Source organism: Heteronotia binoei, chromosome 21 (assembly GCF_032191835.1).
Source record: "Heteronotia binoei isolate CCM8104 ecotype False Entrance Well chromosome 21, APGP_CSIRO_Hbin_v1, whole genome shotgun sequence".
Lineage (NCBI taxonomy): Eukaryota > Metazoa > Chordata > Lepidosauria > Squamata > Gekkonidae > Heteronotia > Heteronotia binoei.
The window spans coordinates 164,543,499-164,557,158 of NC_083243.1; the positions used below are offsets into that span (position 1 = coordinate 164,543,499).

General features: G+C 50.1%; 1 protein-coding gene across 2 annotated transcripts in view; it reads right to left on the reverse strand.

The window, feature by feature from the left end:
• Nucleotides 1-13,660, reverse strand: part of PKP3 (plakophilin 3) — a 95,044-nt gene that overhangs the window by 22,384 nt on the left and 59,000 nt on the right. For both annotated transcript variants that reach the window (XM_060261878.1, XM_060261879.1), the window contains one exon: nt 2,208-2,296. In XM_060261878.1, coding sequence (XP_060117861.1) covers nt 2,208-2,296 — 89 coding nt within the window. The remainder of the gene's footprint in view (nt 1-2,207; nt 2,297-13,660) is intronic.

Consider the following 13,660-nt stretch of genomic DNA (forward strand, 5'->3'; position numbering starts at 1 on the left):
CCTCATTTGGAGTGCTGTGTACAATTCTGGTAACCACACCTCAAAAAAGATATTATAGCATTGGAAAAAGTCCAGAAAAGGGTTAAAGGGTTGAAACACTTTCACTATGAAGAAAGGTTAAAACGCTTGGGGCGCTTTAGCTTGGAGAAACGTCCAACTGGGGTGACATGATAGAGGTTTACAAGATTATGTATGGGGTAGAGAAGGTAGAGAAAGAAGGACTTTTCTCCCTTTCTCACAATACAAGAACTCGTGGGTACTCAATGAAATTGCTGAGCAGTAGGGTTAGAACAGATAAAAGGAAGTAATTCTTCATCCAAAAGGTGATTAACACATGGAATTCACTGCCACAGGAAGTGGTGGCAGCTACAAGCATCGACAGCTTCAAGAGGGGATTGGATAAGCACATGGAGCAGAGGTCCATCAGTGGCTATTAGCCACAGCGTATTGTTGGAACTCTCTGTCTGGGGCAAGTGATGCTCTGTATTCTTGGTGCTTGGGAGGGACAACAGTGTGAGGGCTTCTAGTGTGCTTGGGAGGGGCAACAGTGTGAGGGCTTCTAGTTTATTATTTATTTATTTATTACATTAAGCTTATATCCCGCCCTCTCTGCAAGCGGACTCAGGGCGGCTCACAACATTACATTACTACCATTAAAACCAATAAAACATATAAAACATAATTACATATTTAAATTATTTAAAACCATTTCATGGTGCTATAGTAATACAATACAATACAGGCGGTTCTGAAAATTCGGTGGTGACCACCAGTACTCTACATGGTGCTCTATATAGTATCCTGGCCCCACTGATGGACCTCCTGATGGCACCTGTGTTTTTTTTTTGTTTGGCCACTGTGTGACACAGAGTGTTGGACTGGATCTGACCCAGCATGGCTTCTTTTATGTCCTTATGTCCTGTTTTGTCAAATCTTTCCTGATTTGTGTGCAGCATTATACATTACGCATATATTTTTGTTTATGAAACAAGATGAGGTATGGTTAAAATGAAAAGGAATTAAGTAGTGACGTCAAATGTCTAAAGGCAAATTTGCTGACAGATTAAGTTGCATTTATGGTTAGCCCTGCAAATGCCATCTCTCGCCCCAGTTATGCGTTCAACTGGAGTCTTTTCACACTACCCATTTATTAATCATTAATAAGCATATTTGCAGGCTATGTTCTGCTCAGTAATCTCTGTGCTGCTCTACAAAGAATTAGCACAGCTGACCCTGGCATCATTTCTGAAAGAGAGTAGAATGGTGCATGTTACTAGCCAGTTTGGTGTAGTGGTTAAGTGTGCGGACTCTTATCTGGGAGAACCGGGTTTGATTCCCCACTCCTCCACTTGCACCTGCTGGAATGGCCTTGGGTCAGCCATAGCTCTGGCAGAGGTTGTCCTTGAAAGGGCAGCTGCTGTGAGAGCCCTCTCCAGCCCCACCCACCTCACAGGGTGTCTGTTGTGGGGGAGGAAGGGAAAGGAGATTGTGAGCCGCTCTGAGACTCTTCGGAGTGGAGGGCGGGATATAAATCCAATATCTTCTTCTTCTTCTTCTAACTGCATCTCTGCAAGGCTGTGTTATACCACAGGAGGGCAAATTTGTGATGATGCAGGGAACCAGAAAGGGAGTCAAAGCCACCACTGGCCAGAAGAATCTTTTACCACAGATTTCTTTCCTTCCTTCCTTCTTTTTTTGCCATCAAGTCATTGCCAACTTCTGGCAATCCTATAGGGTTTTCAAGGCAAGAAACGTTCAGAGGTGGTTTGCTATTGCCTGCCTCTACATAGTGATCCTAGTATTCCTTGGTTCTTTTCAGTCCAAATACTTATCAGGGCCAACCCTGCTTAGTTTTCAAGATCTGATGAGATCAGGCTAGCCTGGACTATCTGGGTCAGGGCACGTATAATACCAGGAAAAAAATGCAGTAACTTGTTGCCAGTGCTGCAATCAAATTTCATTGGCAGTAAGTAGGTGATAACAGATAGCTAGGTTTGCCCAGCAACAGCTTGGTCCTTACAGGGCCAGCTTTGCCACTAGGCAAACGAAGTGACTGCCTAGGGTGCAAGTCTTCTGGGTGCGCCAAACCATGTGGCTTGGTGACATCAATGCAGGGTGTGTGCGTGCCAGACGTTAGCCTTGCCTAGGGTGCCAGGCAGTCCAGGTGCCAAGAGGTGCCAGAAGTCAGCCTTTCCTTGGGTACTTACAGAGCCTTTGTGGTCTGTGCCATTTGTTTGGGATCTTGAGCTGAAGCTTGGCTGCAGACTGTTGTATTGGCCATTGGAGATAGTGCCACCTGCAAAATGCAAAGAGACATTGGATTGAGAAGAATTCATTTGGAATGCGATGTTTGGCAAACAGCTCAACAGCAGGGGCAGCAAAAACTTGGGAGGAGAGAAACCATTTGACCAATGGCTACCAACAGAATTCTAAGTCCATTTCAAGGTGTTGGTACTAACCTTTAAGGCCTTGAGTGGTCTGGGACCAACATACCTGTGGGACCACCTCTCCCCATACGTGACCTGCCGAGCCTTGCGCTCATTGGATCAGCATTTACTGGTGGTCCCCGGCCCAAAAGACATCCATTTAGCCTCAACCAGGGCCAGGGCATTTTTGGACCTGGCCCCAACCTGGTGGAATGAGCTACTTGCAAGATGGAGCTATTCTGCCAGGCTTTAGGGTCAAATACCAAATGCCATCTGCCCCCTCCTGTTAACATCTGTCATCATTTATAAGGTTGACTGAGGATCTTAGACGGCAGTCCTCGCCTTGGCTTGGCCAAGACCAGGGCATTGACTATCTTTTACACTACATGCTATTATATAGCTACATGATATACTACATACTACCTTTTATACTATATGCTGTCATCTTGTTAGGATGACAGTTTTACAAATTTTAATGTTTGATTTATTGTTTTAATCTAATGTTGTAACCTGCCCTGAGCCCATTCATTGGAAGGGCAGGATAGAAATTGAATTAAACAAGCAAACAAGAATATCATGCTTCAACCCCTTGGCGGCGGTGGGATGTGCTGTCAAGTCACATTTGACTTAAGGCCACCGTAGGGTTTGCCAGGCAAGAGATGTTCAGAGGTGGTTTGCCATTGCCTGGTGGTTCACATCAACTCTGGACTTTCTTGGTGATCATCCACCAAAATACTAACCAGGGCCAACCCTGCTTAGCTTCTGAGGTCTGATGGGTTAAGCCTGGGCCATCCAGGCCAGGTTGCTTCAACCCTTCAGACACTTAGTAAAAGCACTGTGGATTTGTGGCTGATCTTGACTTCTAAGTATAACTTCAGTTATCCCCACTCTGTGGTGAGATCTTGGCTAAAGTTCTAAAACTACAACCATCTTATATTTAAGACTCAAACAGCTTAGACTATCCCTCTTGGTGTATCTATAAAATGCAAATTACAGGCTGGTGCAACCTCAGTTTGCCTCAGGGCTTTGCAGGAAAGGGAAAGGGGTTGATCCCTGTAACCTCCACTGGATTTTATTATTCAACATCAATTTTCTGGTCTTCTATTAACACTTATAAGGAAAAGGTACGTATTTTAAAAGATACATCCATTTCCTTTTAAAGTGCTAATGCCTGAGCAGAAGTTGACTGAAACTCCCAGGCTGAACCTCCTCTTCCTTTGCTGAAGAGCTACAAGGCAAACTGAGCCTAACATTTTATAGACAGACCAAGACACCTGATATTTGTTTCTTCTGTTTGAGTGCTGAGTTATACTATTGGTTCATCTTAGCAAGTACTGTCTATTAGGCAAGCAACTTTTAAAAAACACCCCTGCAAACCCCACAGTCATTTCCTAGTCTACTACTTAAGATTCTGTAACGGAAGATACCAGGGAATGAACATAGAATTAAGACTGAATGTACATCTCACTCCTTGAAATGAAGTTCAGGTGAGGCAATGAATTAACCATAGAATTGCATGGCTAGATCAGATCAAAGCAGGATTGCCAGGTCCCCCCTGGCCACCAGCAGAGGACGGGGGGAGTAGGTTTTGCCAGATCCAGGTTGGGAAACTCCTGGACAATTGGGGATTGAGCCTGGGAAGGGTGGGGACCACAGTGGGGTACAAAAGCCATAGAATCCACCCTCTAAACATCCATATTCTCTTGGGGACCTTATCTCTGCAGTCTGGAGATGAGCTATAATTCTACGAGATGCTCAGTTTCCACCTGAAGGCTGGCATCCCTAGACCAAATATCCATTCTGGTTCCAGACAGGAACTTCAAAAGGGTTCACCCCCACCCTGTCCCCAAAAGTGACAGTAATGGCCATGCCTTCTGTCCTCCAGGATCCAGTACTCAGCAAAGTATATTGCCTTGTCACATAGTGTTACATTCAACTATTATCGTTTTCTGCAAGGTGTATTTTAAATAAAGAGGAATACATGCCAGAGTCTGTGTGGTGAAAGATCATACTGGCTAGTTGAAAACAGAATGTGGGCCTACAAGCAAATGTGTATGCAATACACGGGATCAAGGAATTCAGAAACAAAAAAAGGAAACTGGAGGAACCTTAAAGATTTATTGGGTGCAAGCTTTCATCCTGAGCTGGTATGCACATTCACATGTGTGCTCTCTCACACTGACACACAGAGACTGAGCTATATCAGTAGGCCTTAACTAGCAGTTTCTCACCCAATAGGTGTTCAATTAAGTTAGCAAAGCTTGGAAGAGTGTGCTACTGTCAATTATTGCTGTTGTAAAAGTCACTGTGCTTATCGTGAATACATTTGGGCATTACATAGAAACATTCCAACTGAGGTTAAGCATAATCTATCTAATGGGAGTAGGCTACAGTTCACACAAAAATTATGCCAGAATAAAACTGTTAGTTCATAAGGGCCACAATTTAGACTCCTTTTTGTGTTGTTGTAATATAGCAGCTTTGAAACTGCCACCAAGAAATCTGGAGAAGCTGAAGCTACAGAACCTTTGAGGATTTGAAGCTTGCATCATGAAGAGACTGGTGTTACTCAGACCTCTTTCTTTATCAGTCTAACATCCAGACTGACCTGTAATAAATTCGTAAGTGATACTGAAGCAGAGAAATAACGAGGTCTGTACAATTACTGATTTGAAGCGAGGTTTACTTTTTAGTACCAAAAGGAGGACTCAGTTGGGCATGGGCCCCCAAAATGACTGAGATGCATTTCCCTGAGTGCATACAGTTTTCTAGCAAGCAAGCGAGTAGGCTGGCGCAAGCTTATCTGATTTCAAAGATCCCGCCTTCATGGAACTCTCCCCAGTAAATTTCCATGACATGATTTCTTCACTCTATCTATTTACAGCAAGTCGTCTGTAAGAAACTGCTCCCTTAGCTAATCTTCCAGCTGTCATGCCTGCCCCTGCTGACTCAGAGCAGGTGCCTGCTTCTGACCCCGCCCCTGCTGTGCAGATGCCTTCAGCAACAGAGGACGTAAGTCCTGAAGGAGCCAGCCAGCAGCAGGGGCCACCTGAAACCAATCTGGCCACACCAGGTACTAGCTCATCTCCCCCAGACTCACCAACACCTGGGGCCCGCCTGCGCGAGAGGAGACGCCTGGAATTCAGGAACAGGCGTAGAGAGGCGCGCATGCGGGCTAGAAGAGATCTGAGCCCGGAGTTCTAACGAGCCAATTAGCCAGCAGTATATCTGGGATCCTGGCCTCAGGCCAAACTGTGCTGGCAACAAGCGAACACCCTTGGATGTGTCTGCGTCTCGCACCCCTTGCTTCGGACAGAACCTGTGCATTCCTGACCCGGCCTGACTCATAGACTGGTATTCTGGACTCTGGCTTTGCTTATCGGACTGGCTTAGGTATCGTTTGATCTCGGCTTTGCTTCCCGGCTTCTGACTCTCGGCTCTGTTTCCCGGCTTCTGACTTTCGGCTCGGCTCCCCGGTTTCTGACTCTCGGCTTCCCTGACCAAGCTTCCGTCTCACCCTCCAGCCTGCCTGTTTACGTTATCAATCAACTGGACTGTTTTACGACCACTCCCTGTGCTTCGCCTGAGCTGTCTGCGAGAGGTCCTGGCTCGTTGCCAGGACGATAGCAGCCGCAGCTTCGTGTCAGAGACTCGGGCCGTGACAGCTTGCCAGCACCCAAAACTCACCAGGCACGCTCATGACGGACCAAGCGGCAGAAGGCATGGACCCCTTGCCGGGGCTCCTAGACCAGGTGCAGCAATTAACCCAAGCGGTGATTACTCTGCAGCAGCAGACTGCGTCCATCCACCACCCACCCCGTTCCTGGTCCCGATCCGCCTGCAGCTTCCCGACGACCGGTGGATCTTCGTCCATGCCATGTTGGACTCAGGGGCTGCCTGCTGCTACATGGACAGCCACTTTGCCAAGGAGCATGGCGTCCCCGTTCGGGAAAAGGGAACTCCTACACTGGTCGAGGCAGTGGATGGTCGTCTGCTGCGTTCGGGGCCGGTCCGCCACGAAACTCTACCACTCGTTTTGTGGGTCCAACAGCGCCAAGGGAAGCAGACCTTCGATTTGGCCCGCATGCCACGCTTCCCTGTTATCTTGGGCCTGTCCTGGCTGCAAGCCCACAACCCCCATGTGGACTGGGTGCAACGTGAACTGAGTTTTTCGAGTACCCTCGCACCCTGTTCCCCGCTACCACCCGACTCGACTCAGGTGCCGCCTGTCAACCAACCCGGTTCCCCACGCACCACCAGCCTCCTGGGGGCCGCCACCACACTCCCAACTCCCTACCAGGAGTTCGCGGACGTCTTCAATGAGAAGGAAGCAGACCAGCTTCCCCCACATCGGCCCTACGATTGCGCCATCGACCTGGTGCCCGGCGCTCCGCTACCCGCAGGCCGCCTGTACCCCATGGCAGACCCGGAACTGGCTGCCCTCCGGGAGTACTTGGACAAGAACTTGGCCCGAGGGTTCATTAGACCCTCCACCTCGCCCCTGTCTTCACCTGTCCTGTTCGTTAAGAAGAAGACCGGGGACCTGCGACTCTGCAACGACTACCGGGCCCTCAATAAGATTACCATTCGGAACCGCTACCCGCTCCCACTGATCCCTGAGCTCCTCGACCGCGTCAAAGGGGCCACGATCTACACCAAGCTCGACCTTCGCGGGGCCTACAACTTGGTTCGTATCAAAGCCGGGGATGAGTGGAAGACCGCTGTTGGCACCAGGTATGGCCAATACGAACATCTGGTCATGCCCTTTGGGCTCACCAATGCCCCCGCCGTCTTCCAACATTTTATGAATGACGTTTTCCGTGACCTGCTAGACCGGTTCCTGATCATTTATTTAGATGACATTTTGGTCTACTCTGCATCCGAACAGGAGCACATCCACCACGTCCGCCAGGTGCTACAGCGACTCCGAGCCAATCGCCTGTATGCCAAGCTGGAGAAATGTGCTTTCCACCTCCAGTCCGTTGAGTTCCTGGGGCACATCATTTCCCCCCAGGGAACCCAGATGGATCCGCGGAAGGTCGACGCCATCCTTCAATGGCAGGCCCCTCGAAGTCGGAAGGACATCCAGCGCCTCCTGGGCTTCGCCAATTATTACAGGCAATTCATCGCGGGCTACGCCGACCTCACCAAGCCCTTGACCAGACTCCTCCGACCGAAGGAGCCCTTTCAATGGACCCCCGAAGCCGACCGGGCCTTCCGCCAGCTCAAGCAGAGTTTTTCCTCCAGTCCCCTTCTGCGGTACCCTGACCCGAGCTTGCCCTTCATGGTGGAAGCAGACGCCTCCAATGTGGCCCTCGGAGCCGTGCTCTCCCAGCGGGACGAGCCTAGCCAGCCATGGCAGCCCTGCGCCTACTACTCCCGGCAGCTCTCGGCTGCCGAACGCAATTACACCATTTGGGAGAGGGAGCTCCTGGCTATCAAGGTGGCCTTTGAGGTCTGGCGCCACCACCTTGAGGGGGCCAGGCATCCGGTCCAAGTCTTCACCGACCATCGTAACCTGGAACATTTGCAGACCACCCGCCGGCTGAACCAGCGGCAGATCCGGTGGTCCCTGTTCTTCTCACGATTTGACTTTACCATCACCTACGTCCCGCACTCCCAGAACCAGAGAGCCGACGCTCTGTCCCGCCGGCCGGACTATAACACCTCTAGTGCCACCGAAGCCCCCAGGGCTAGTATTCTGCCACCCTCGGTCTTTGCCGCCACTCTGACCGCACCCGCCCTGGTGGCCGAGATACAGGCCAGCCAAGACACCGACCCGTGGGCGCAGAAACACCTGCAGGAACCGCAGCAAGACCCTGCCGGAGAACTATCCACCCGGGATGGGCTGCTCTACCATCGGGAGCAGTTGTACGTCCCTCCCGGGCCTCTCCGATCCCGCATCCTCCGGCTGGCCCACGATGCCCCCCCGGCTGGGCACTTCGGGCAGCACAAGACCGCCCATCTGTTGACCCGGGACTTCTGGTGGCCTCGCGTCCGAGCGGACGTTAGTCGCTACGTGGCGTCTTGCGAGGTCTGCCGCCGAGCCAAGAACGTACCGGCCAAGCCCTCCGGTCTCCTGCAACCCCTGCCGACTCCCGCCGGTCCCTGGGACGTGGTGTCCATGGACTTTATCGTAGACCTGCCACGATCCCAGGGCCACACCTGCATTTTCGTTGTGGTGGACCTGTTCACCAAAATGGCCCACTTCGTCCCCTGTGCCAGAGTACCATCCGGGCCGGAGACTGCCCAGCTGTACCTAAACCACGTCTTCCGCCTGCACGGGTTACCCACACAGGTCATCTCGGATCGGGGCCCACAATTCACATCCCGCTTTTGGCAGGCCTTCCAGCACGGTTTGGGGACAGAACTACACCTGTCTTCCGCCTACCATCCCCAGACCGACGGGCAGACCGAGCGGACCAACGCCACCTTGGAGCAGTACTTGCGCTGCTATACCAGCTATCAGCAAGACAACTGGGCCACTCTGCTACCCCTGGCAGAGTTCGCGTATAACAACGCAGTCCACAGCTCTACGCGGACCACGCCGTTTGCCGCCAACTATGGACTGCACCCCCGATTCTTCCCTCCGCTCGGCCCCTCCGCCAACGTTCCCGCAGCCACCGACCGACTTGAGGAACTCCACGCGCTCCACGCCCTCCTGCGCACCCAGCTCCAGCGCGCCAAGGACGCTTACAAACTGGCCGCGGACCGACATCGCCAGGACGGAGCCCCCCTCAAGGTCGGAGATTCTGTCTGGCTCTCGACCCGGTACCTCCGGACTCCTGGCCGGTCCTCCAAGCTAACCGATCGGTTCATCGGGCCCTTCCCCGTAGAGGCGCAAGTCAACCCCGTGGCATTCCGCCTACGCCTTCCGGCCCACCTCCGGATACACCCCGTATTCCACCGCTCCCTCCTCCAACCAGCGGCAGCGCCGGACCCAAACAGGGACGTTCCACCACCGCCTCCACCACCGGTGCTGGTGGACGATGAGGAAGAGTTTGAAGTCCACCAGATCCTAGACTCCCGGCTGCACCGAGGTCAACTCCAGTACCTGGTGGACTGGGAAGGCTACCCTCCCGAGGATCGCTCCTGGGAACCGGCTGCCCACCTGCATACCCCTGACCTGCTCCGGCAGTTTCATGAGGCCTACCCAGATAAGCCAGGCGGCTTGGATGAGGGGGGGCCTGAGGGGGGGGATAGTGTCATGCCTGCCCCTGCTGACTCAGAGCAGGTGCCTGCTTCTGACCCCGCCCCTGCTGTGCAGATGCCTTCAGCAACAGAGGACGTAAGTCCTGAAGGAGCCAGCCAGCAGCAGGGGCCACCTGAAACCAATCTGGCCACACCAGGTACTAGCTCATCTCCCCCAGACTCACCAACACCTGGGGCCCGCCTGCGCGAGAGGAGACGCCTGGAATTCAGGAACAGGCGTAGAGAGGCGCGCATGCGGGCTAGAAGAGATCTGAGCCCGGAGTTCTAACGAGCCAATTAGCCAGCAGTATATCTGGGATCCTGGCCTCAGGCCAAACTGTGCTGGCAACAAGCGAACACCCTTGGATGTGTCTGCGTCTCGCACCCCTTGCTTCGGACAGAACCTGTGCATTCCTGACCCGGCCTGACTCATAGACTGGTATTCTGGACTCTGGCTTTGCTTATCGGACTGGCTTAGGTATCGTTTGATCTCGGCTTTGCTTCCCGGCTTCTGACTCTCGGCTCTGTTTCCCGGCTTCTGACTTTCGGCTCGGCTCCCCGGTTTCTGACTCTCGGCTTCCCTGACCAAGCTTCCGTCTCACCCTCCAGCCTGCCTGTTTACGTTATCAATCAACTGGACTGTTTTACGACCACTCCCTGTGCTTCGCCTGAGCTGTCTGCGAGAGGTCCTGGCTCGTTGCCAGGACGATAGCAGCCGCAGCTTCGTGTCAGAGACTCGGGCCGTGACACCAGCTGGAGCTCACAGCTGCTGGGCAGTGGTCAGTTTCTAAAGGCAGTAATGCAACAGACACCTTAGTTTGGAGGCAAAACATGCTCTTATTCAATATAGGAATTATTATTATTGGGGGTATTAATTAATTATTCAGGGGCTCTCCTTCATTTCCCCCTTTCAGTCTTCTGAAAACTTATTTAGTCTGAAGGAGACTGACCATCCTCAAACAAATTAATAAAGTACTGTTTCCTTTTCTCTCAAGACATATACATAATGTTAACATTTTTCCCTAAGGGAGTGAGTGCCTTCACAGCATCATTAACACTATACCTCATAATAGGAATTAAACATGGCAATAGCATTAACCCTCCTAAAGAAATGCCAATTAAAAACAGAATACGTTTCCAATCTCCCATAATTTGCCCAAACCATGATACATCCAAATTTTTCCATGTCTGCACTGGTACATTAGTAATTTTAAGAATTTCAGATGCTATATTCTGTACAGCTTCTCCACTATCATCAATATTTAAACAATTTGAACGATTAAACTTTCCACAGACTCCACCTTCCTCAGCTAACAGATAATCCAATGCCAGCCGATTTTGATATATTGTAGCACACATCTGGGTCTGCTGTCTAGCTAACAACTCTAATGCCATGGCTGTTTGATTCGTTATAATCTCTACCACAGCTTGCAATCTAATAATTCGATTAAGCATATACACAGGCATACGGTAGCCCCAAGACCCATCCTGTACCCATGTGGCTGGGCCATAGTATTCAACAATCTGTCGTGGGGGCCATTCATCTCCCCACTGTGTACCTCCAATGTCCAGAGAACGCTTTGATCTAACATAATCATCAAACACTGGGGTTCCTAGAGCTGAACCAACATTTGAAGGAAAAAGGAAAAAGCTGAGGCGTATTGTTCCAATAATGCAAGTCCCATGCCATCTCCTGGGCAGCAGAGTATAAGCCATTTTACTACAGATCCAAAATAATCCTTCAGGAGCCATCCATTGATCAGAGGACTCTGAAGAAGCATTGGAATATATATTTATGCTGCTAATATTTTCCCATGGCTGAAAATCTTCTATAACAGTGCCATCCACTTCTATCCATTTTGGTTTCTCCTTAGTGGAGCTAACTAGCAAGGGTTCGATGGCACAAAGAGTGCCCAATATGCTTTCCATTCATCCACAACACAGCTCGAGAAATGCACAATTCTCCATTCACCTTCATTCGCCTGCAATTCCCAAATTTTTCTCTTCTGGCCTTGACTCCGATCTAGGTTTATTCCATCGGACCAAGTCTGAAGGCAGAACCTCCGTACCAACCCAAGGCCATCTTTTACTCATCAGTGGACCTCTGCACACCCAACAGTTTGAAATATTTAGGGAGGTGGCTATCTGTTCAATCAGGGCTATAAAAAAATTACTCCCAGGCTCTGGAATAACAAATTTCTCATCCTGAGCATCATCAAACACAGTCCTATGCAGAATTTTCTTAGTCCCCTGGACAGGTGACTTAAGCTTTGGCTTTTTCATCTTGTGAGACTTTAAATTAAATATCCAGCATACCCACTGTAAAGTCGGGCAGCTGTAACTCCCTCTATAAGGTATTGTCCCTCCTGAACCGAGATATTCAATTTTTGTCTGATAATATGACACTCCACATTCTACAAACTATTTTTGTATTTTTTTCTATGCAAGCCCCATACACTTCCCTAGACTGAACACACAGCATACGTTGTGAACTCTCTCCTTCCCAACATTTAGAAAATCCTACAGTTTGAGAACTACACACATAAGCAAAAGCACAGCAGAAGAACACAGCAATAAAAGCACTTGAAGCATGCATGATTCTTTGGTTACACACTCAACAGAAGGAATAATGAGGGAGGCTCAAGAGATTCAGAATAACTAATACAAGGAAATATCTAACTCTATGTTGCTCCAGATTACTTCCTCAAAGCTTCAGCCGTGCATAGACCAACCAGCTTCTGGGGGTGGCTGGGGCAAGGCTTGCCGATGAAGCTCGGGGGTGCTGGACCTGCTTTCAAGCAAGTCCCACCAGCTTCAAGCTATTGATTTTTAACAGTCTTTACTAGATGGTTAGGGCCGGATAGAGTCTTTAGTAAGTTTCAGAGTCAATGGCTTCCCCAGGACTGGCTGTGCCTTGCAATGGTCTGCAGCTGGCTTTAAATGAGACCAGTGAATCCACGTTGCCACTCCTTGGATCTTGACAGCTATAGGGGAACTTAAAGGGACAGTAAAGGGGCCCTTCCATTTTGGCTATAAAGTCTTTGCCCTCCAGCTTTTAACCCACACACTCTCTCCTGGCTGGTAAGCATGTACAGGAGAATAAATCTGGTATGGTAAAGTTTCAAACACATACTTATTCACATCCCTTACAGCTTTGCCCAAGGCTTGCAATTTCTCATAAGTTATAAAGCTCCCTGAGAGAGGTCGCCCCTAACTCCCTGAACTATAGGGGGCGGTCTTCCATAACTTCTAGGCAGTCATGTTCTAATTCTACACCAGGAGTTGGCAACAGGGAGGCTGGGTTCAGAGTTGACACAGTCATTATCTTCACATGGGGATTTTCACACATAAGAGCTTGGTATCTGACCATGCGGGCCATCGTGAATCAATAGTTCCCTTTGTGCTCAAGAAGCATTCGCACATAGTGGGGTACCTTTACTTCAAGCTGGCTCCCGAAGGTAAACTTGTCTGCTTCCTTCACAAGTTTTGCTACAGCTGCTATTGGATGGGTGGGGTGGGGTGGAGCCACCCTTTAGCCACAGTGTCTAGCTGCTTAGACAGATATGCCACTGGTCGTGGCCAGGATCCCAGCAATTGAGTCAATACGCCTGCAGCTATTCCTTCTTGCTCATGTACATACAGAGTAAAGAGCTTGTCAGTGTCAGGTAGTCCCAGCCTACATGAGCTGTCCATTCAAAGGGTGCTTTTTCTTCCCCCTTTGTGGCTTTGTACCAGGGTTTAGTATTATGGCAAAATTTGGGAGCCTGGTAGTAGGCACGAGAATGGCACACACAGTCTCCTTCCATTCTCTGCCTAGCTGCTGTTTGCCCTGGGATATATGGAAGCCCAAAACTTCACTGTCTCTTGGCATAGCTGAGCTTTCTTCCGAGTCACTTTATACCCAGCCTCAGTCAGAAGCGTTAGCAGGGCAGCAGTGGCATCTTCGCAAGTCTGTAAGTCTTTGGCCCCTATCAGCAGATCATCACAATTCTTTGGTTTCTGCCATTCATTCCTTGCCCTCATACAGCCCTCTGCCTCTCATA